The 22,192-nt window shown below is 42.5% G+C and overlaps 1 protein-coding gene across 1 annotated transcript in view; it reads left to right on the top strand.

Annotated features, from left to right (window-relative positions):
* The window catches only part of TENM2 (teneurin transmembrane protein 2), a 524,046-nt gene that overhangs the window by 251,462 nt on the left and 250,392 nt on the right, over window positions 1-22,192 (top strand). Inside the window, exon 4 of the mRNA XM_045792137.2 lies at window positions 13,414-13,652. Within this exon, the coding sequence (XP_045648093.2) occupies window positions 13,414-13,652 (239 nt within the window). The remainder of the gene's footprint in view (window positions 1-13,413; window positions 13,653-22,192) is intronic.

Here is a 22,192-nt window from a genome sequence, read left to right as displayed (position 1 = left end):
GTGGCTATGTGGCTGGCCTACAAACACACTTAAATGGCACACTTCTGCAAAGCATTAATTTCTAAGTGTCCAACAGATATATGTAGGCAGGCAGACGTGTCACAGGGGTTGCTGTAAAGCTTAATTAATATCCCTGAAGAGCTTTTATATCATTTCAAGAAGAGTACTAAATAAGAAGAAAACATCGTACCTACGGATATTACGCATAGAAAGAAATGTGGGTGAACACGCTGATAGGTCTTTGTATACTGGCTCGTGTCTCAAAGGGTCTGATGTAAATTCAAATGGGAAAAGAAATTGTGTTAAAGATAACTATCTTTTATTTGAGTGTTCAAAATAAATAAAAGCCACAGAGCTCCAAACTTAAAAGCTAGAAATCTCTGCACAGCATTGATGTGGAAGCAAATCTCTAAGCCGCAAACATGAGTAGTAGTTTTCTTTCTTTGTCTCGTTTTCCTTCTCCTCTGCCGGTTCCCACACCTGGGATTCATTGGGTGGTGCAGTGGGGTGAGCATCTGACTTTTGATTTCCATTCGGGTCGTGATCTCAGGGTCTTGAGATTAAAGCCCCACATCAGGCTTATGTGCTGGGCATGGAGCCTGCTTAAGACTCTCTCTCCCTCTCAAGGATTATTCTTAGCTATGCAAGAATTCCAATAAATCAGTTTTGTTTTTCTTTCTAAGCCTTGAAGAAATCCCATAAAATACTTCATCTGTCCCTTTTCATTTTTATGTCATAATATAGCTTCCTTCTTTCCCTCCAATCTTCCTCCCTCCCTTCCTTCTCCCCTTCTTTCCCTCTCGCTTTCCTCCCTCTTTCCACCAAGGGACTAGGTCTTAAGAACCTACGAAAATCTAGGAAATATCCATTATTGGTGGTTTTGTTGGTTTGTTTTTAATTTCTTTCTGGGCCTTAGTATACTCATTCAAAAATAGAAATGAATGAGAATTTTCTTTCTCAAAAGTATACCCCCATGGAATACCAGTTTTAAGCCTGGGAAAGTTGGTGGGTATAAAACTAGTGTGACCAAATAAGCAGAATGATAAATGTTATATGTAGAGTACTGGGATATTTAAGATAGTAAAGGCTTGTGAGGATCTTGTAGTAATCCCCTAAATTTTCTTTACTCCAGTATTTCCTAAATATCAGGAAATACTTTCTTTACCTAAAGCTAGTAATACACGAATATACTCGGTGATCCAAAGAAGATACTTCAAGATTTTATATTTCAGACCCTCTTTGATCTCACAACAGAAGTAGGAAACCTAGGATTTCTTCAAACCCTTACTAGAGAAGAACTCTCTGAATCTGCCTTCTAAGATAAGACGGAATTTCTCTCTGAGCACCAAAACTTTAGAAATTCATCTATACTCAAATTCATTCATCAGGTTCTGCAATATTTGGGCCTGGTGAGTAAGTACTGTTTATAATACATGCTCAGAATATGTACTAACAATATAAACTTTTTTATAAAAATGTCATGGGTAGATCCCTTTCCTAGGATATAAACCCTAGTAGCCTTCCTCCGAAACCTCTTTCCTAAAATGAGAACCCGTTGACTTGGCGTGTTAAAATATTTTGTAAGATCGGAAGTGTTATTACTCTTTCTGTGACTACTGCTACTTGGAACTCTGATGGTGCTTTTTATTTCTGTAATTTCGAAGTTTTCAAAAACAGTCTCCTCACGTTGGTAGGATGAAAGGAAACTGGCAACATGTTTAGGGCCGACCAGAATTTGACCTTGCCGAGGAGTTCAAGGTCGATCATTTTCGACATTTAGAAAGCAGCTAAAGTTCCCCTAAAAGTTTAACATAGAATTACCCTATGACCCAGCAATTCTCCTGTGTATATCCCCCCAAAATTGAAAACAAATGCTCAAATATTTTTACACAAATGTGCAAAGCAGCACTATTCTCAATAACCAAAAGATGAAAACAACCCAAACGCCCCTCACTGTATGAGTGGATGAACAAAATGTGGCGTATGTATATTTGTATAAACAACACACACGCACACACGTGCACACACAGGAATAGTATTCAGGCTTACAAAGGAATGAAATGTTGATAAATACTACAGTGGAGATGAACTTGAAAACATTATGCGAAGTGAGAGAAGCCAAGCACAAAAGGTCACATATCGTATGATTGCATGCATAGGATATATACATACTAGGAAATTCCATAGAGACAGAAATCAGATTAGTGATTACCAGGAGCTAGGAGTAGGAGAACAGATATGGGAATTATTGCTAACTGGGTACAGGGTTTTCTTTTGGGGTGATGAAAATGTTTTGGAACAAAATATAGGTGGTGGTCGTATAATATTGTAAATGCACTGAATGCCATTAAAATGGTTAATTTTATGTTATGTGAATCTCACCTCAGTAGGAAAAAGATTTCATTAATTAAGTAATTAATTAATTAAAGGTAAACAACTAGAGGATCAGTGTATCCCCCTTGGTGTGAAAAGTCTACTCAAGGGAGAGGCAATAAGATAGTTAGGCTGGAGAATCCATCTCTTGCTCCAATCTTTTCCAAAAAAAAAAAAAAAGCCAAGAAAAAATGTCTGTTTCCAAAACATGCTCTGGAATGGTTAACTTTGAAGGCACTACAGAAAATACCAGTACATGTGATTTGATTAATACAGATAAATGGATCCAAGGGTGCCGCATGTTACCATCTGGAATTGTCAACATGATCCCCATTCAGCCTCGCATGAGGTAAATGCAACTCATCAGACTTTCCTGAAGTTGTTGAAGCACCAAAGATAAGGAAATAAAGACAGGTGTATCAGACAGGACTCCTTTGTTACGGAGGGAGGCGGGGAGGGGGGTGGAAAGAGATAAACGGATTCTTCCCTGGGTGGAGGAGGGTGTACACAAGATTTTTCAGAGATGAAAACTCTTCTCTTCATATTCTTTTAAAAGTGATTTGGAAGAGAAAGTGCACCATGAAATCTTTACATTTGCAGAGATACCAAACCTATGAAGATAAACTGCTCTGTAGGTGGGCAGAGAAGAGACAGATAAGGAGCAAGTACGTTTACCAAAAAAATCCTTCCAGGCTCGTACGAAGATTATCTCTGAGCTCCTGGTTACAAACCAGAACTGGCCCTGAGCTTACTGGAAACTAATGCCTGAACATACATGTCCATTGGGTCGCTGTGGGAAGAGAGGAGGGGAGGGCTACAAAATGCATGGCATCATAGTAGAATCCTAGAAATTAATCAAAAGTGCATTATCGCTATTTTTGAAAACTATTGCAAGTTCTCAATGGAAATAATCCATGCGATTATAGCTAACATGACTCAAGAATGACAGAAAAGTTGAGAATTCCAACTTAAAAGATCAAGAAAATGGGGAGGCTCTCATTAAAATGGGCCAGAGTCTCCTCATAATAGAAGGATGCAGGTTTCGCAAAGGATTTAAAATAGCCATGTGCAGGCGTAATGAGAACATGATCTTGTTTACCAAAGTCTTGAAACCCAGAGTGACAGGGCATCCCTTGAAGAGGACACGGCAGGATAAATAGATGTGTTGGATCTGAGAACAGATAGAAAAAAAATCTAGATTGGTTCATTCTTTTATTCACTTACTGAAAATGGATCGAGCAGCAAACATGTGCCGGATACACTTTCCTACTGCAGAGCCTTTGCACATACTGTTTCTTCTGCCTGGGATGCTCTTTTCATCGCCCTTGGGTGATTGACCCCTTATCCTGAGACTTCCCCTTTTTGATCATCTCCTCAGAGAGGAATGGCCGTACTAATATAGTCTCAATTTTCTCTATCTTAGTCCCTTTCTCCTTCATGGCACTTCTTACAATTTGTCATTTCTCACATACTTGTTTGTTTACGTGGGCTTGAGTTTTGTTTATCCCGTCCGTCTCTCCAATTAGTCATTCCATACGTGGATGAGTTCTTAACATTTTATCCAAAGTGTCGGCTCCATGAGATACATATCCACACTCAGTAAATACTGGTTGGCTCATGACTTCATAGTTTAGACTTTGAATTGTTTCAGAGGAAAAAGGGAACATGGTAGCTGCATGTGTTAGACGCCTCCTGAGGGTCCGCCTCTGTGCTCACAGATCGTATTCGCCATCTCTTCCAGCCCTTCCAACACTTCTGTAATGAGGATACTAGTCTCTACCCATTTTTTGGAAGGGGCATCTGAGGCTCAGGGAGATTAATGAGCTTTCCCAGTGGAATGCAGTTCCTGGTGCAGTTGTGATTTGGATTCAGATATGCCTGACTCCAAAGCCTGGACGTTTCCACTGTTCCTTAATCGCTGTATTCCTTCAGTAGGTGTTTGTGAGCACCTACTATGAACAAAGAAAGATAGCAGGAAGCAAAAGATATAGGAGCTGCTTTTGAGAAGCTTGTAAATGACTGGGGAGACAAGGCAAGCACACAGGACAAATGTGGTAGCATGAAGCAGAATATGATAAAGGGACATGCCCTAAGGTTTCTTCCAGCTCGAAAATTCTTTGACTCTCTGAATGGTACAGGCAATAAACTCGATGGGAGAAATCATTCTGCTCGTTGATTGTATCTGATGGCGAGTATTCTTTCTTCATCTACCTCTGGCTGCCGGTGAACACAAATGCAAGTCTATTTGAAATGGCTGTCTCTACACTCCCATATTATAGTGTATGGTGAATTCAAGGTCAAGTTTGAAGTCAAAGTCAGAAGTCTTTGTTTTTTTCCTCTACTGTATCAAGACTTTTACCAATTAACTTGAAAAAAGTCAACAAGTTAACAACTCCAGGGGAAAAAAAAAAGACTTCTCATTTCATCCCAAAGACTCTGAAATGGATTTGCTCACAAAACACCAGGTTTCTTTAGTGACCTCCAGAGACCTTGCCTGTCACACTGAGCAGTATATCATTTCATGGGGGAAAAAAAAGAAGTTTTACCATGAAAAATGCTATGTTATATCACAGTGTGACACTATTTAAATATCAAGAGTCGAAGCTTCTATTTAAAAAACGGAAGGCAATAAATTGAGTTGCTAATTATTCCAGCTGTGAGTATTTTTGGTATGACTGCAAATTTTGAAGAGGGCAAAATAGAGGATTTTCCTGTTGTTCATGGCATATGCAAATGTAGTGATGGTCCCCTATGATCTAAAAGGTTCAGGGATCAGAAACCTTGAAAGCCTATTTTTCATTGCATCAAAATTGGTTTGAGTCTAAGCTTAGGGAATCGTGAAATGAAATGGGCTTTTAATTATACTAATTGGGTTACTGGCTTCTTCTTCAAACTTGGGAAGTAGCAATTTTTAAAAAACATTTTTAAAGTTTTATGTTAAAAGCAACAGTTCACTTCTCAACCCAAGCACAAATTCCCAACTGGAAGAGGAGAACAAGCACATTAGTAATATCTTCAATTCCTTCCCTTCCTGATAAAATTGTTTTTAGGGGATTGGGATGCCTGCAATTTTCCAGTCACTGTGCTAAATAGAGGGGCTCATGCATTCTACAAATATTTTAAATGAGCTGAGTACTGTGCTAGGTCAAGGAGTTCTAGTAAAGACCGAGATATACATGATTCCTGCCTTCAAGGGATTAATAGCTACCTTTATTGACCATTCATTGGATGTCAAGCTCGATGTTAAGCATCTCATATGAATAAAGTCACCCGATCCCCCTGAACAAGCCCATGAAGGTACTAACATTCTCTCGCTTTACAGGCAAGGCCACCTAGAGAGGGTAAGTAACTTACCCAGTGCCACACAGTGATAAGAATAGAAGCCAGGACCCAAATCCTGGTTGTCCAAGTCCAGGATCTGTAGGCTTAATACTGCCTCCTTGGTATGATCCTATTGGATTCGAAAATAGTAAGAATAAAAGAAGGTTTATATTTAAGGAAAAAAACTCTCAACATCAAATGTCTTACTAGTCTTTCTCTTAGGATAGAATTTTTCTATTTTTGAATTATTATCTGATTTTTTTATCATGTGTACATTTTATATTTGCAAGTAGGAAAATAAAGACAGAACAGTTAAAAAATAACTTAGTACAATATCCAATGTCATCTTTCTCATGATCTCCCCTGCTTTTTCCAACCCATCCTGTATGTTTCTCTCTCTCTCTCTCTCTCTCTCTCTCCAGGCCCCAGGTCTCTCTCTGTCTCTCTCAGAAGCCCACCCATCGAGTTTCCCCTTTACCACCATCATTCCTTCTCCTACTGGAGAGTATAATAATGATGCCAGAAAGTGTGGTGGTTATTTAACCTCTCTCCAGCTAAATGTTTTATTATAACTCCTGAAAACCTAATTACAGTAACTTTACATGCTACAGTACCCTTTATGGGCTGCCTCTTTATTAAACTTACTCCTTTAGAGACAATAAACCTGATGCTTCAAAGGGCAGAGCCAGGACCAGTAAAATGTGATGAAATCTCCCATTTTCCAGTGCACACCTGATCTCCCTCACTGATCACCCCATCCCCAGTCCAGGTGCATTTCTGCTTCTATCCCTTCTCTGGCTTTTTATCAACTTTCAGCAAATGCATGTATGATGTTAAAAATCTTTTAGGGATTAATGGGCTGTGTATCAATATTTTCATCCACTACTCTGAATACCTGTGAGTTTATTTACTGGGGAGGTCAATTTTCTCGGTAGAACAACAGTCAACACCTGGTTTCTCTGATAACCAGAGCTGCTTTTTTGCGCAGGGCGCTGTGTTGAGACCATTCAATAGTTTCGCTTGATTTCAAGGAGAATGTTTCCTGCAGCTGACTTCGTGAGCAAGAGAGAACTCATCTGCGCTTCCTCGTTAGTTGTTGTGGCTACTGAATGTACGCTGTGAGGAAATACTGGGAAATAGATTGAGAGAGAGAAGAACAGGGAGGGGTGGGGGTGGGGACAAAAACTTGACCTTTGGAGTTAAGGCAGTGCATTTATTTGTGTAGTGCATTGCTGTTTCAAAGCCCTGCTGGGATTTCCCCCTGGGAATAAAGCCAAACCAATAGAAAATAGGGAGACTGCCTCTTAGGATCCCACTGGTTGCAACCTGAGAAATGGTGCTTGCTGTTAAGGGATTTTCTTGTTTGTTCCCTTCTTTGGTAGGGTTTGAGGCTAATAAGTGAGTTTACCGGTGATTGACTCAGAAAAAAAGGAAAAGCAATCTTTTGTTGGAGTCTCAAGTAGTTTAACCAGCTACCACTTCTCAATACTTCCACCCTAGATTAGTCAAGCTCCTTCTGTATCATAAGAATAAAATAAAAATTCACAGTATTTTGAATTGATGGGGTCCTTCTTACATGGATGCTCTGCGTGAGTTTCTTGTTTGTTAGACGTCTTTTTAAAATTTTCCATGGTTGTTTAATCAGAGGAGATGTGTGCCCTGAATTTCCTAAGCCAATTGTAAGCAAAATCCTGGTTTGCCAAGATTCTGCCTCAAATACATGTCTTTGCTGTCATGTAAAACGCATGGGAGAATGGTTGTTAGGTATGCTTTCTCTCCCAGGTTTTATTACATAGTTTTGTTTTCACGTGAGGAAACCTGACATTTAACAAAAAGATAGCTTCAGGTGAAGTGATGATCACAGTATTCTTAAGAACTCATTGGCACTTCAGATCCAGAGCTGAGGACGCAGAGCCACTGCCCTTCCTTAGCCTTACTGATCAATTCCACGGCCATCCGGAGCCCCTAACCTGGGCCAGGAAGGATGCTGGGTGCTAGGACTGAAGCCCACATGGCTAGGAAGGGAAAGAAGCATGCAAGCTCTTCTTTTATTTTTTGTAAGATATCAAGGACTGGTTTTCTCTATCCCTTTGAGTGTTAGCAAACTCCAAGGACAGCACTTTGGGGGCCCCTCATTTGCCTTTCCTTTCCCAGGCACAAGTGGCCAATTCTGAGAGCAATTGAGTTGTGCTTGAAAAATGTCAAGTGCATTTGGAAACTACACATTTTTGCTGACGCCTGGAGTCCTGAGCTGAGCTACTTCCATGACCCACCGCTGGGAGGAAGTTCAGTTGGGGCGTCACAAATGATTCATCAGAGCGTACTGAGCAGGCCCCTCAGGGGGAAAAGCTGTCTTAATAGCCAGTTCAAGGAAAAATCAGAAGTCCCCTAAGCCGCCTTGGTCCTCCCAGTTACCATCTGGCCAGACCATTACCTTGTGGGTCTTGCCTCATATTATTTACCTTGTTTTCCCGCCTGCAGCATGTGACAGCAATCCTTGGGTGAATCAAAGCTTGCATTTTTTTTCAGCTTGTGATTATGAAAATTTTCAAACATGGAGAAAAGTTGGGGGAGTAATACAAACTAAGAAAACCACCTGGTTTCAACAATTGCTATCATTTTGCGGCATTTGCCTTATCTATAAAGAGATCTAGAGATCTTTCTGCTGAATCATTTGAAAGTAAGTTGACTTTCTTGACTTCTTGACACTTCACCTCTAAAGACATCAGCATTCAAAACTCTCATTTAAAAGGATTCAACTCAACATCTAGTGTGTTCTCTAGATGCATAGAATTTAAAAAGATACATCTACTAACCATCAGACACATCTGAGAGGTGCACGATGCTTAGGGTAGAGTTTCTTAAACTTCAAGATACTTTCGGATCACCTAGAGAGCTTCTTAACCAATAAATACCCGGACCCAAGCACTGGGTCTGGTTGGAGGCCAGAAAGTTGTCCTTTTCTAACTCCAGTGACCACAAAGCAGGTATTTATGGGACACACTCTGAAGATCTCTTCTTAAGAACCTCCTTTATTTATTTATTTATTTATTTATTTATTTATTTATTTATTTGCTGAATTAAACCTTCTAAAGATTTGCAACTGCAGGTGTAGCTGTGTTGTGAAGAAACAAGAGTCTACATTATCTTTGGTACTTTGGTTGAATCATTTTAAGCATCAGAAACTAGAAAAAAGGGATATGATAACCAAACGAGTTTCATTTAGCTAGGATCATCACAGACACCACGATAGCAAAGAGAAGGCCGAGAGCTATTGTCTGCTAGGATTAATGCAGTGCTGAAAAGTACATGGTGTTTGTTTGTTTGTTTTTCCTGTAGAAGGATCTGGGCTTGTATGTATAAATATGAACATCTGCCTATATGCGCAATCTGGAAAACAGAAGTCAACATGGTGGGAGGAATCCTAATTTTAAAATTGAAAATGTTCACAGTGCTGTCCTGTTAACAGTCATGGTTTTGGCCTTAGAAAGTTTGTAAGTCGTTCATTTAACAAAGATTTGCTGAGTGCCCACTATGTGCCAGGCTTTTTTCTAAATGTCAGGGTACAGTGTTGAATGAATGAGACAAAATACCTGTTTCTTTTAAATGTCATAGAAGTTTAGATCTAATGATGGAGATAGATAATAAAAAATACACAAATACACATGTAATTTAGAAAAATAGGGATGTCTGGATGGCTCAGTCGGTTAAGTGTCTGCCTTAGGCTCAGGTCGTGATCCCAGGGTCCTGGGATCGAGTCCCGCATCGGGCTCCTTGCTCAGCGGGGAGTCTGCTTCTCCTTCTCCCTCTGCCCGCTGCGCTCCCTGCTTGTGTGCACTCACTGTCTCTCTGACAAATAAATAAAATCTTTTTTAAAAATTTAGGACAATAAAGCAGTTCTAGCAGGATGGAGAACGACAGAGAAAGAAGCAGGGGGAGGGCAGGGGAGATCTCCCCGGGAAAGTGACACTGCAGCAGAGTGGTGAGTGATGTGAAGAAACAAGCTGTGAGGTATTGCCAGGCAGAGGGAACAGCATGTATTAAGGCCCTTAGGTGAAAATGTGTTGGTTGTGATACGATGAGGAATATTAAGAAGACGGGTTAACTGATACAGTTAACTGACTTAAAGTGGTAGAAGCTACATTTGGAAAGGTGGCCAGAAGGCAGATCATGGCAGGACATTGCAGGCCATGGAAAGGACTTGTGACTTTATTTTATGTGTTATTGGAAACCTTGATCAATCGATCGATTGATTCGGGGAGGGGAGGAGAGAATATTGACACGTGACATAATCTGACTTCCTGTTTAGAAAGAAGTGTGGAAAATAGACTGAGTTGTCAGGAGAGAATTTTAGGATCTCAGGAAGGAATCCCATACCAAAAAAAAAAAAAAAATCATTTCCTTCTATTATTTCTTACAAATGAGTGCATTAAAAATAACATTCAAACAATTTAAACTTCTTAATCTTCATCTTGTGATTTCTCTGATGTTGCCAAAACATTGTTTCCAATTTACTGATTCTGCCCACAAATATGACTGATGTTCAGGTGCCAGGCACTGGGACAAACACATTATAGATAGATAGATAGCTGTAGGTAGGTAGGTAGATAGATACAGAGATATCCAAGTGTATAAAAGATTCTTGAGTGCAAAAAGTGATAGAGGATGGCATAGATTCCAAACCTTTTGGAATAGGTTTCCCAAGTAGGAGGTTGGGAGGTGAGTAGGAGTTGGCAGGGGTGGGGTGGGTGGGAAAGCACGGGAACAGCTGTTCCCGAAAGCATTGCACATCATTCCCAAAGGAATGACAGCAGGAATAGCCACGTTAAGGAAAGATGCGTCTTCTGGTGTGGCTGAAACACAGAGTTCAGGGAGCAGGGGGAACGAGGTTAGAGACAAGGGTAAAAAAGTTGGGTAGTTGTTGTAAAGAGTCTGGTGCCGTATTGAGATTTGCGTTTCTTCTTGTGGGTACTGGAGGCTCAGCAGGATTTCTAAGGCAGAGCACAATGACATTTGTGATTGAGAAGAAAAGTGGCAGAAGGGTTGAAAGAGGAGGGTTGGTGGGAGAGGTTTTCAGAAATAAAATGCATAGGATTCTTTCACCCAGTGTTTGGGAGAAGGTGAGGGGAAAGGAGGAGGGGGAAAGTGGCTGCAGTTTCTTAGGCACCTGGGAGTAACAGGAATGCAGGAAGAGTGTGAACGGGGAGGGGAAGGAAAAGAGTCTGTGCTTGGCTGCAACTGGTGCAATACAGCTGTGGAATGGAGAGAGAGAGAGAGAGAGAGGGAGAGATGCCCAGTGTACAGCTGGAATGAGAGTCTGGACCTCAGGGAGGAAACTGGTTGGAAAAGGACACCTGGAGACTTGAGTCATAGGCCGCCTGAAGCCATGGGAAAGAGTGAGATCTCTGTGGGGGTGAGACCTGGTGCCCCCGTATTTCTAAATATTTTATCAATAATGGCCTGCAGTGTCTATTTCTTGGTTTTAGTTCGATATCCTATTTTCACTACCAGCTCTTGGAAAATTGTTCAAGAAGTACATTTGGGCTGGTTCTAAATCAAATTCCAGCATTTTCCCATCACCCCGGCTTTCTGGTGCACATATGTTCTTGCTTAATTATAAGGCAGTGGACTATTACGTAGTGATTTGGAGAACTCTTCAGGTGTTTGTTTGACATTTGTCAGACTTTAAATTAAAACTCATGTTTCAGGCTCCTTATGTTGTTCTGAGAATTAATAATAAAAGCTACTCGTAATGCACCGAGTACTTGCTATGAGACACACCTTTGGTTAAGTGCCCTTCCTACATGATCTCACGTAATCTGTACAAACCACCTATGCTGTGACATGAGGTACCTGGGCCATCATTACCCCCATTTTACAGATGAAGAGATGGAGGCTTTTAAGAACAGCATTGCGTAACTTAGGTAAGCTTACTTGTCGGGGACTGGAACTGCTAAGACTCCCGTCCAGGTGAACATGGCTCCAAAACGCTGCTTCTAAACACTTGCCTCCTGCCACCTCTTCCAAAAGACGCTTTTCATCCAGAGCATTAAAAGAGTGCTATTGGACAAGGAATACAAAGGCTTATTTATGGAATCCAACCTCTCGCCTTTATTCAGATCATCAAACATACTTAGAGTACAAATAAAGTTTTTAACTATCAGTTGTTTGTTTTAATGTTAGCTGTGTTAAATCATTCACTCATCAGATACTCATTTTCTGACACGATTGTCAGCCATCTCAGGCTTGTTTGGTCTTTGTCAAGGATTAAGATACTTGCAAGGTTTTGTCTGGAAGCAGCCAAGATCCAAATATCTGTAATAATAGTGATCCTGCCTCAGAATCCCGCCGGGATCGCCTGCTGAGTCCCACACGCAGGGGCAGTGTGGTGTACGAGGTCGACCTGGAGGACCTGGAGTCAGGTGGGAGTGGTAGCCCCAGTGACCCTGCCTGCTGCCTCTGAGCTTCCGTTTTTCTCATCTGTAAAACTGTAATAATATAGGGTTGGTGTGAGGTTTGGAGGCAAGTGAAACATTTAGCATCGTAACTGACATATAGTATGAGGTCCGTAAGTATAGTTGTGCCTACTGCAGACTTGAAGAGGAGGGAGATAACCTGTATGACATTTGGAATCTTGGAATCTTAAATTCACAAAACATGAGGGAACTCCAATCATTCATTCATTCGTTCGTTCATTCATTCGTTCATTCACTAAACTCTCCCATGCATGCTTAACTTTGAGTTGGGTCCTGGGAACATAAAAATGAACAAGGTGTAAAAGGAGACACAGTCTCCGGTCTCCAGCTGCTCAAACTCTAGACAGTACTTAATCCGTGCTTTAAAGTCCAGTATCTGTTTCCTGGAAGACAATTCATCATTTGAAACAAGGTGTGGCAAGTCACATTTGAAGTCTCATAAATGGAACACATGAGAGAGAAAAATCTGTCAGAGGATTTATGGTCCTTGAAGTGTCCTTGCAGTGACAGTCCCCTGACCCCGAGGAAGGGTTATATGAGGTGTCAACCGTAGACCCCCTTAAAGCCTATTGTCACACTGTAGCCCAAGAGACCAAGAGCACCTTGTTTCATTGGCAGGCAAAGATGTTGCCAAAGAAAAAAACAGGATCACGTGAGCTAGAGAGGCCGTCTCAGGACAGGAAGCAAGATGGAGGGGGGCAAACAGCCCAGGAAGAAGGCTCAGGAGAGACAGTTGAGGGAACACTCAAGAGCACAGACTTCAGCATGAGATAGAGCTCAGAGTTCACATCCCTGAATAGTTGCTTGACCTCGCCAAGCCTGATTTCTCGTCTCTTAAATCCATGGATATGTGAATACTTAGTTTGTAAGTAGTTGTGACAATGCGGTTCTAGTGACTTTACACGTTAAGTTCTAATACATGACGCTGCTTTGTGTCATCGTCATCACCATCATCTCCAAGTGACACACAGTAACCCAGTGTCCATATTTGCTTTGAATACTTGTCAGGATTGTTGTGGAAGACAAAATCTAGACGTATATGGAAACACATAAAATGTTGAGAGTTTGTGGAATTAATTTCTATTGCCATCAAACGAAATCTTTGCCCTGTTGTCCGTGACAAGGTAGAGCGGTTGACTAGGACTGCACTCGAATGATGGAAAGCAGAGTGAAAGAAAAAGCAGCTGGATGTTCCCCAGGAACAGCCCATGTCCGTGCTCACTCTTTCCCTTTCCCTTGCCAGGCACTTTCTCTTTAAGACCTCCTCGGGGAGCACGCCCCTGTTTAGCAGCTCTTCTCCGGGATACCCTTTGACCTCAGGAACCGTTTACACGCCACCACCCCGCCTGCTGCCCCGGAATACCTTCTCCAGGAAGGCCTTCAAGCTGAAGAAGCCCTCTAAATACTGCAGTTGGAAATGTGCCGCCCTGTCCGCCATCGCTGCAGCCCTCCTCTTGGCAATTCTGCTGGCGTATTTCATAGGTAAGTCCAGGCAGCCCACTCCGTGACCCTGGCCATGAGGGGGTGGGGCAGAGGCCGTGGGCTTGTGAATGGAGAAGCCCTCTCTTGTCTGTACGGTTTGCCTGTTGGCTCCGGAAAGATGGAAACAATGATGAGGGAGAGAGTGCTTTTTGTCTCCTGAAATGTGTTTCAATCTGATGAGCTTCTTTCTCAAGATCGTAAATACCATTTACCAGACGTGTAAGTAAGCATCCCTACCGTATTCTTTCTTGGAGACGAGCTGAAAATTGTTGTTTCTGCAAACCCATCCCTCATTCCCAAAGTAGCCTTCTAGTCTCCTCTGTCCCTGGATTTTAACCCAGGTCTATGCTCTAAAATGCATACAATATGAATTAACTTCAGCCAAACACTTAAAGAAGAATAGTGACTAGCTTGTCTGGGAGCATCTTGATTTGACGCTAACGTCTAGCTGAGTAGTTCGCTTATTTCCAGATGTGTGGGACAGAAACAGCATTGAGAGGTCAGAACACCCAGTTGGGTCTCTGTATGGAATCCAGTCACCCATGCACAGTGGATCTTGCCCACATCCTCTCCTTTACTTCTGTCCTTTTAGTCACGAATTGCACCACAGTCGTGAATCAGGTTCATCTCTCATGCCACCTGTGCTTCTGGGGACTCAGGATGTAACTTAGGGTAGCAGATTGGTGAAGTTGCTGGGGTATCTTTCTTCCTATGCCAAGGATGTTGGTTTGCATCCATGGGGTGTAGCCCTGTAACTGTGGCAAGCAGCAGGTGCCAAGAGCTCGGGGACAGGGCACCACACGCATGTGAGCATCCTGGGCTGGCCACAAAGCCTGCTCACAGCTCTTGGCCCCAACAGAGAGCCCCGGTGTTGCCGCTGTATGAACTGAGCTTGCCAATGGCAGAGCTCCTGGCCCAGGCAGAGGCCACGTGATGTTTGCTCAAGTGTATTTGAAACACCTGATGGTTCCAGCTTGGTTTCAGGGCAGCTATGACAGGCCTCCCCAGTTGGGCTGTGCCATGTTGCAAAGCAAGCCTATAAAATACCAGCAGAAAGAGGCCGACTCCAAAATTCTTCTCAATACTTATGCTGAGAAAAAAAAGGCAATCCTGATCATTCTGATGCTGACCCTTCTCCCTCAGCAGTGGGGTGTCCACACGTCCTTCATCCTCAGGCAGACGGTGTGGTACCTTCCAGGGAAGGAATTGGTCCAGGACTTCCTAGACCATTCTACCCAAGCTTGCCTGATGGCGAGGGCGGGTGGCCATGCGACCCCAGTGACCTGGGGCTGTGCCCAAGGCCATCATAAGCCAAAAACTGATGTGAAGTTTTCACCGTCTCCCATAAGATCACTTTGCTCACCGTAATACAGAAAAATCCGTTTTACATTCTTTACCAGTCACATCTCCTAGGAATGCCCTCCAAAAGCGAGAAAAGTGACACTCTGGGGAAAGGTACCGTGTTTACCTGGAACTTTGCAAAAGCCTTGGTGCTGTAAACCCCAGCCCCACGTGGGGACTGAGGTCTGACCCCCACGTACCCTCATTTACAGTCATGTCTGCTTCTCACTTGCTCCTGATGAAGGCTGGAGTAAGGGATTGACTTGCGGGAGGCGGAGGGTGTCTGTTTCGCGCTCAATCGCCTGCATAGACTCTTTTGTGTCACTAGTGGTAGTTTCGTGTACTTCCCCAGGTAACTGTTCAAGGAGGCTTGGTAGAAGCAAATTGAATTGCCTTCAGGGTCTTTGCGTGATTTGGCTTTGTGGCAGAAACATCAGAAAGGGTCCGTGAGCTCACTTCTCAGGCTTAATGTTCTGTTGAGCTGGTGGGCACCATGGGGAGCCCAGACACAGAAACTGAGGCACTGCTCACCTCTGCCAGTACCCTCCCCAGTGTACCTCGTACTCCTCTTGCCAGAGAGGTAGATGGCTACTGCCTGATGTATTGAGCTTGATAGTTAAAATATAATAGCTTTCTGTAGGGCAATTACATAAATGGGGAAACCATATAGTGAGAGTTTAATGTTTTAATTGGGTGTGTAACTTGTAAATGATGGATTAGGAAACATATTTATCCTCCGTCTGGAGGCTACTGGAAGCTGGACCTGAGCATTTTAGGATGGTTTATTAGATTATAATCCATCATTTTCTATTATGTATGCTTTAGGTAAGATTATTCTTTAACCCTGGAGTATTACAGCATAGTTTATGACTCAAAATGAGCGATGGTAGGGGCCAGTTTCCCCAGCAGGAATGGTGGTGAGTGTGGAGCCACAGGGCTATTCTCCAGAGGTGACGGCAGCTCTGCAAGCACCGGGAGGGGTCACTGTCTTGAATGCTGATCTTGACCCAATGATCCTTTTCTCCTTTGCCTTGACAAAGTTGTTTTCTTTCTGGGTCTTGGTTTCCTAAGTAAAATCCAGAAGCATGATGGTTATTTACGTGCAGAAACTCCAAAGTATGGCGAGGATTAATTAATGTGTATAAATCACTTTGAAGATGAAAAGCAGTATATTATTAATTACAAAGCTGCAGGGGCATAAGCAGTGCATTAGAAACACAGAGAAAAGTACTGTTGGGAGCAACGAGTGATTGTGCCCACCGAGAAAACAAGCCATCAGGGAAGGACAGAAGGGCAACATAAAAATTAAAGCCCTCCTGTTACGGAGACCCAAGTTTTTAAGACCTGAGCCCATTCTGGTTCATACATGACTCCGTGTTCCAGTAGAACATGACAAGTCCTGAAACTGAAGCATCAGCCCCGAGATAGTTATGGATAGGCCCTGGGCTCAGGCCTGCCAGGAGCTGTGACAAATAGGTCAAATTATCTTCCTCACACATCCAAACCCGTGGAGAGAAGACTCCAGAAATGAGCAATCTGGAATAGTTCGGCCCCATGACGAGTTCTTCCTTACATCCAGCATGTGAGTGAGTGTGAAAGAAGACTAAGGTCAACCCTTGCACACATTGGAAGACGTAGGCCTTTACCACTCAGGAAAGATCCCCTGGTTCCTCCTGACACAACCGGGGACAAAGATCTTTTATGATACACTCTTCCATCAGATTCTTCCGATGCCAGATTTTTCCAGTGTACATAACATCTTGGAATAAATTACTCTGAAAAGCAGCATAAACCACTAGGGGACCATTTTGTGCATCACTCAGCCCCTGGCCCACATGGTTCCTAGGGAGTACTGGCTGTGAAACGCAAGAGAGCTTCCCCTCTTGTCTTACATCCTGGGGCAGCTCACGTGCTTTCATTGCCTGCAACACCAGAAATCCCTCTGGATCCCTCAGTTTCTGGATCATGTAACCAATATAGAATTTCTCACCTGTTTTATGCCAACTCTACTGTGTTTTTATCCTCGTCGTATACATAACAATAACTGATTGGCAACTTTCATTTGCTGAGAACTGTCGGCTTTTTCAGTGAAAGCACCTTTATGTAATTACTAAATTTGAACCCTATCCCCAGCCCCCACCATATACTCTAGCAGAAACTAAAAAAAACTGGTGTATTACAGTCATTTCGTGGAGTTGATGCTGGAGCCCAGAGTGCTTGTAGTCACGTGGCTGGCTAGTTGCAAGGGTAAGACTAGGTCCTTGGTCTCCTGATTACTCTCCTGATTATTTCCAAATACTGCATGAGCTCTAAATGATCCCTTTTGTAACGTCAACTCCCTGTATCTGATTTTGTCCTCATGAACAAGGGAGAATAATTAGTTCCTTTCCTTCCCAAACCATCTTCTGATGATTCCCGCAGTGGAGAGAAACCATCTCTCTTCCTCAGTCTCCTAGCCTTTCCTTACGTTGCTGTTTTCCCAAGTATCTTCGGTTACAGAGGTCAGCAAACATTTTCTGTGGAGAGCCAGATCATAGATGTTTTTGGTTTTGCGGGTCATGCAGTCTCATCCCAGTTGCTCTACTCTGCCGTCTTATGGCAGAAGCAACCATACCCACAGCCATACGTGGCTGTGTTCCAGGAGACTCTAAGTATAGACACCGAAATTCGAATTTTATGTACTTTTCACATGTCATGAAATATTCTTTTGATTTAAAAAAAAAAGCTATTTAAAATGGAAAACTATACCTTAGCTCATATGCTGATCGAAACATACAAACAGGTGGCAGACTGGATTTGGCCCTCGGGCCACGGTTTGCTAACCCCTCTTTGATTATATTACTGTTCTTTTCCTAAAAAATACCTTTTCAGAGTGCCCCCGCATTTACAGAAGAAAAAAAAGAAGAGAAAAGGAAATCTGCTTCCAGTCTGGCTCAGAGTCCAGCTCTATGTCCACTGTAAATGGAGCAGGTGATTTTTTTCTGAGGCTGGCAACCCCTCTTCGTAGTGAATAATTACACCTGACTTTCTGATCCAGACCAAAAAGTAGGAAAAGCAAGCCACTTTTCTCTTTGAAAACTTTCCAAAGGATTCAAATGTCCATCCTAATAGGCTGCGTGAAACAGCGCTTCAACTCTTGGGTGGTGTGGAATTGCCTGCACACTTAGCCACGTACTCCCTCGTCTTCGATCTTCAGTTACCCCGGGTTTCTCTGCAAAATCACTGCCTGTTTTCAAAGGCGCCTCAGCCCCTGGTGCCTTCTCTGTTGGGGTTTCCCAACAGGCTGCAAGGGTGCAGGTTCACTGGAGGACATCACTGCCGTCTTGTCCGAGGTTAAGGTTGGATAGGTCTAGTTTCCTTAAAAGGCACCAAAGTTCTTCAGCAGGCTGCCCCACATCAAGGAAGAAAGATGCTTGTGATGGATGACCTCACTGCTGAAATCCAAATAGTCCTAGAAATTCTGAGATGAGAGTCCACACAGCGGTTCGCCATGACACAGGACTGAGACTATCACCTGCGAGTTAAAGACAATACGGAACATACGCTGAGTTTCTGTCAAAAGCTCTTCTCATGGTTGGGATGGGAAGGGGGTGGAGGGAAAGATAAGAGCGTTTATGTCATCCTAAATTAGTTTTTAGCTCTTCAGATCTCTGCCAAACTAAAATACATATATATATTAGAAAGTCACCTTGTCTTTTTTCACTACAGTAATTCCTGCCAAATATGAAATACTATGTTTTAAGTAAGCTGCTCAGCGCTCTGTCTTCTGCCACTCTCACTTTGATCTGGGAAGAACGCGGGCCATCAACATGTCAGGATGTTAAAAGTGTGGTAATTTGGGGTGCTTTCAGTTTCTTTTGAAAACAATGAGAGATTATTTTCTATGGAAACTAAAAGCCTACAATGTGTTTAAAGTTGCTACACTTGAAAATTGATATGTTGAGACTCCTGCTGATGAATCCTGTGTTCAGAACTGCTATTTTGTGTATTCCCATCTCGCTGAACAGAACAGATTTGGGGAAAACATAAAGAAAATGACAGAAAAATGATGAGAACAGTACACTTACCCGGCATCCTTTGTGAGGATACAGCCGAGAAAAAATGTTGGCCCTCTCATTCAGACTCACCGTTCTTTGACTATCCAGAGAGATGCTAATCCTTGCCCTCTGTGTGAATTCCACATTATGGGTTTACCTCCCAGTATCTAAAACGCAAAAGGCTGGTGATGAAATCTGAGCAATCCTGCAAGTAACATTTCCACCCAACTCCCCTGCCCCAGATGGTCAAAGCTTGTAGTTCGCCCCACAGAGAAGAAGAGAACTGCCCACAAAGAAGTCAGGAGACCCAGTCATGTCAGTTCTGATGTTAGGAACAGACTTGAGATATGCTAATGTGCTCTTAACCAGATAATGAAGTCCCGTCAGCGCTGACACACTGGTGAGTCTTCGGCAGTGGGGCTCCCGTTTTATAATTGCACATCCAATTGCAGAGGATCTGTCAATTTATGGAAAGTAAATTAAGTCATTAGCTAGGTCTCCATCACCTAGCAGCCATGTGGCAGGATGCGTATCTCGTGTTTGACATTCAGGGAAGTTCTTTTACCGAGCTGAGGTGTCTTTGCTTTCCGCTACAAGGCACCTGTCGGAAGTCAAGGTAGTCATCCAAAACAGGGCTCTCCCACCCTCATGGGCAAGCTCCATGGATGAGGAAGAGGAAGCGACTCTTGGTCCTTACTCTGTAGACCATCTTAATGCAAAACCAGGGAAGACTGAGTAGGAGCTACATCCCCACGCCCCTCAAGGACCACGACAGGGAGTTAGGGCATCAGTATGATCTGCTGACGAGAAGGCACCGTGGCTGTGATTCGTGGCTCCATGGAGCATGTGTTGGGTGAATGCATATGGAGGGTCCACCACCTATCTATCCCGTAACTCACCATTCTGGCCTTTGTCCTGAAATTTCTCGTGACAGTGACCTCTCCAGCAGTCATCAGTTCAGAAGCAGTAATGGGATGCTATGACATTATCTTGTCTGTCTCCACATGCTCGGTTTATTTGACTGGATCACTTAGGGTGGTCGCCAAGCGCACAGATCCTTTACCTTCCACAGGAAGCCTTTAAATCCTTCATTTCTTAAGTCTTGCATGCGTTTGTTTATTTTTACCTGTTGCATGATTTAGAATTCTGGATACAGCTTCTAATGTACTATAAATAAGGATTATTTCATTCTACGTTTTAATCTATAACACAACTGCAGGGGTACCAGCTGAGGGCACCTGGGTGGCTCAGTTGGTTAAGCATCTGACTCTTGATTTCGGCTCAGGTCATGATCTCAGTGTTGTGAGACCAAACCTGGACATGGAGCCTGCTTAAGATTTTCTCTCTCCCTCTTCCTGCGCCCCTCCCCCCTCAAAAAAAAGAAAAAGAAAGAAAGAAAGACAGACAAAGAAGAAAAGAGAAAAGAAAAGAAAAGAAAAGAAAGGAAAAGAACCAGCTTGATGTAATGCAAAGCACATGCATGGGCTTTGGTGTCAGAGAGACCTGAGTTCAAATTACGATGTGTATACTTAAAAGCTGTGTGACTTGGGCTTGCTCTTTAATCTCCCTGTACCTTAGTTTCCTGATCCAGAACAGTGGGATAGCTCCAGCTTTGTAAAGATGTTTCAGGCGTTGGCTGAAATTATATATGTATACAACTTTTCTTCAAATGTATGTCATCAAGCATGAGAAATGTCATTATTGTGTGTATCCCCAAAGTGCTGAGAAGTACTTAACATTTATAATTTTTATTTTGTAGTTTTGGAAAGAGGTAGCCGCAGACCAGTGAGAATGATGTACGCCCATGTGACTAGATAAGTGCATAGTCAGACCAGCAGCCCAGTGTGCTGCCTGGCCAGCCACGATGATATGGAAACACCAGTTATAAAATGCGTTCTGGTTTCAGAGAGGTAAAAGATGAAAACCTCTGAGTGTTAGCATCAGTGAAGTGTGATGGTACCTGGCACACAATAGAAGCTCATTATGATGATTATATTGGCTACCACACTCCTAGACCAGGTCCATCGCCAAGTATAAACCAGGTTCTTGGATCATTGTATCTACAAAACCGTGCCTCACACCGTGTGAGCATCGATAAATATCTTTTGAAGTAATAAATGCTGATTAGAGTTAGGGCTGAGTTGGATCGTTTGTTGACAACATTATCAAGTACCCAGAATCCTCAAGCCCTAATTTCACTGGTTCCCTCATGTAAAGGGAAGTTTCTGGTTCCCTGATGTTGTAATTGCCTCTGTTCCCAAATTGCATTTCCAAGTTAGAAAGCATTTAGGCAACGGAACAGTTAGGGGGGATGTGTAAGCACCACATTTAAGCCCTCTAGCAGGAATCTGTGATTCCCTGAAATCAAGAGCTAGCTGAGTGAAACTGGGAAGTGTTTGTGTCTGGCATACGGCCACCATTTGGCACTCATATTACAAAAGTATAGCAGAATTTAGTTGGAGTTCAAGGTGAAGAAGCAAATAATGGCATAAATCTGAAAGTCTGTTGGCTGCTTCCCTGTAAATGAGGAAGTGCTAAGAAATGAAGCAATTGCTACAAGGCACCAAATAGAGAAAAGGACTATTATATGGTGAATTAGGTCTGTGTACACAAGCCATGCAGAATCTTTTGTGCTCTGAAATGCGCTACTTAGCTGTGTAGCCTCATACAACAGAAATTTGACCCTGAAGTGAACTTTTAGAGCATTCGTATTTTTCTTAAGGTCACCTTAAATCATACTTCTTGTGCCCTTCATTGAAAATTCCTTTCTAGAAAATTCACATTTTGATTGTTAAGAATAGACACTCAGAATTTTTGCCTGAGCCCTTTTCTCATCAAATAAATCATTTATTAAATTGATGTCTCATATTAAGATCCTCTGCATTAGGAGAGCAAATGGTCCATCAACTACATTAACGTATTTAATATTACCATAAAAGAGAGGATAATGCATTGCATGTTCCACTAATTTCATTTTTTTATTATCAACTTCTAGCCTTAAATAAATATGTAAATATCAGATTGTCTCAGAAAATACAGCAGTCCTAAGCTACGTGTTGATAAGAAAAGAGTTTTGCCGAAGAAAATATTGCCCTCCCCTCTTGGAAAGAGAAGTTGATATAACACATAATATGTATCATCTTTCAAAGACTTTTTTTTCCC

This window comes from Ursus americanus, chromosome 15, assembly GCF_024610735.1.
Source record: "Ursus americanus isolate L20-20 chromosome 15, mUrsAme1.1.p, whole genome shotgun sequence".
Taxonomy (NCBI): Eukaryota; Metazoa; Chordata; class Mammalia; order Carnivora; family Ursidae; genus Ursus; species Ursus americanus.
Note: the sequence above shows the minus strand (reverse complement) of the source record. Positions and strands in the feature narration are given on the sequence as shown.